The sequence below is a fragment of the Sinocyclocheilus grahami genome, unplaced genomic scaffold (genome assembly GCF_001515645.1).
Source record: "Sinocyclocheilus grahami isolate Dianchi unplaced genomic scaffold, SAMN03320097.WGS_v1.1 scaffold1383.1, whole genome shotgun sequence".
Lineage (NCBI taxonomy): Eukaryota > Metazoa > Chordata > Actinopteri > Cypriniformes > Cyprinidae > Sinocyclocheilus > Sinocyclocheilus grahami.
In genome coordinates, this window is record NW_015506562.1 from 95,574 (window position 1) to 98,347 (window position 2,774).

The 2,774-nt window shown below is 39.0% G+C and overlaps 1 protein-coding gene across 1 annotated transcript in view; it reads left to right on the forward strand.

Annotated features, from left to right (window-relative positions):
* LOC107569813 (formin-like) overlaps positions 1–2,774 on the forward strand; it is a 56,874-nt gene that overhangs the window by 52,269 nt on the left and 1,831 nt on the right. Inside the window, exons 13-14 of the mRNA XM_016255968.1 lie at positions 702–851; positions 1,531–1,612. Of these exons, the coding sequence (XP_016111454.1) occupies positions 702–851; positions 1,531–1,612 (232 nt within the window). The remainder of the gene's footprint in view (positions 1–701; positions 852–1,530; positions 1,613–2,774) is intronic.

The window sequence follows — 2,774 nt, forward strand, 5'->3', positions numbered from 1 at the left end:
TTTTGTTTTCCCGAGCAAAAAATAAATATCATACATTTTCCCCTGATTTACAGAAGAGAGCCACTAGTGTAACAATCGTGTCAGGCATATTTACAACAAAAATCAATTTATGACACGTTGAAAGACTAATTACTTTCACCCCAAATACTAATTAGTTGTAATTTTACATTTTTAAAACGTGCCTCTATCCTAGATTTTGCCCATTTGTCTGTAAGAAGTTTTGACTCATTTAAAACACAATAAAATGTAATATGCTCACTGGTTCTTTTACATATTTTAATATCTACACGTCAGAATAAGCATGTTGTTTGAATTTCTACATAAATATTGTGTTACACTGAATGACAACGTAACATTGTTTCAACCAGATTGTAACATTGTATCCTCCAAAAACGTATTTGAAACCTTCAAATTAGACACTTTACTTACATTTAATATGCTTTCTGTAGACATAAAATCACTTTTGTACATTTCTTTGTACAAAAACAAAGACCCGCTTGCACACTTTTTTTGCGTTTTATGCTCCAGAAAACCAGACATTTTAATCTTCCTATAATATTACACATAAATGTAAAAATAAAGTTTTATAACCCAAATGTATTACCTACAAATATGCTTGTTTGACTGTAAAATATGGCATCTTCTGATTCTCTCGTGAGGGCAGATATCATGTTGACTGACTTTCCCTGTTTTTCGTGTAGCTTCCAGGAGATGGTGATGTACTTCGGGCTCAAACCCAAGTCTGGAGAGAAGGAGGTTTCTCCAAGCTTCATCTTCATGCTGTGGTACGAGTTCTGCAATGATTTCAAGAGCACCTGGAACCGAGAGAATAAAAGCATCTCCAAAGAGAGGTGAGGACCATCTATCTCACAATGAAGTTTAGAGACTAAAGCCGTGTTTGGACCCGTTTAGAGCAATAGTTCAGCCGAAAATAACAATGTGCTGTAAATGCACTCCCCCTCAGATCATCAGAGATCAGGATGAGTTTGTGTCTTCATCAGCATTGCATCAGTGTCTCACTGCAAGTGAATGGGTGCCGTCAGAATGAGAGTCCAAACAGCTGATAAAAACATCACAATAATCCACAGTCCATCAGTTAACATCTGGAGAAGACAAATCTAGTCTTTGATGCTCTTCTTATTTTTAATTGCCCGCACAATTCGTTTGGCAGCGTCTCTGATTTCAGTGAAGCTTTTACGGATCAAACCTACAGCCAACATTCAGTTCTCACTTAGAAATGCACAAAAAATCCCTCTCATTAGTCTCTGCCGCTCTTGTTTTTCAGTCGAAATATCCAAACATTTACTTGATGTTTTGCAGAAATGGCACATTTTAGAGAAGATATCATCCATCAGTTGGGTTTATTTTCGTTTCTCCGTACTGTTTTCTCATTTTAAGCATAAATCTAACGAACCTTAGTGAAGTTTAAAAACAAAAACAGCTTGTATAACAGGAAAAGTTGACTCAGAATGTTCATCTGCGGTCAAATAAATGATGACAGAATGATATTTTTGCGCTCTTTCATTTTAGACTCAAAGAAGCTCAGCAGACCGTCCAGAAAATCACAGCTGAGAAGAAAGTGGAGACGAAGAAGACCAACGCAAACAGTCTGGTGAGAAAACACACAAGCACACAGCTTTATTACATTCACTAAACACGCTCTATAATGAGAATAATTCTATTGCATGCGTTCATGCGGATGATGCTTCGAATGAAGCCGGCAGTGAAATCCAGGGTTTTATTTATTTATTTATTTTAATACAATTTACCAAAACAAATAAACTGAAAGTATTAGGATTTTTAAATATTAAAACATTATGGTATGAAATTAATGCAAAATCATTTCTATGACCAATCAAATGAAAGTAAATGAGTGTTATTAATCACTGGTGATTTTTGACTGTTTTTGACCATTTTTAGCTACTTTTTTTTTAATATACTGTATATATTTTTTTACTACTTGTTTTCTTCATTTCTGCTCTTGCATTCACATTCACACACACACACACACACACACACACACCTACACACACACACACAATCATTTCTATGACCAATCAAATGAAAGTAAATGAGTGTTATTAATCACTGGTGATTTTTGACTGTTTTTGACCATTTTTAGCTACTTTTTTTTAATATACTGTATATATTTTTTTACTACTTGTTTTCTTCATTTCTGCTCTTGCATTCACACACACACACACACACACACACCTACACACACACACACACACCTACACACACAGACACACACACGCACGCACGCACGCACACACGCACACACACACCCACACACACCCACACACACCCACACACACCCACACACACCCACACACACCCACACACACCCACACACACCCACACACACCCACACACACCCACACACACCCACACACACCCACACACACCCACACACACCCACACACACCCACACACACCCACACACACCCACACACACCCACACACACCCACACACACCCACACACACCCACACACACCCACACACACCCACACACACCCACACACACCCACACACACCCACACACACCCACACACACCCACACACACCCACACACACCCACACACACCCACACACACCCACACACACCCACACACACACCTACACACACAGACACACACACGCACGCACGCACGCACACACACACACACACACACCTACACACACAGACACACACACCTGCACACACACACACACACACACACACACACACACACACACACTACAGATTTATTGAATTATCAGACAATAAGTT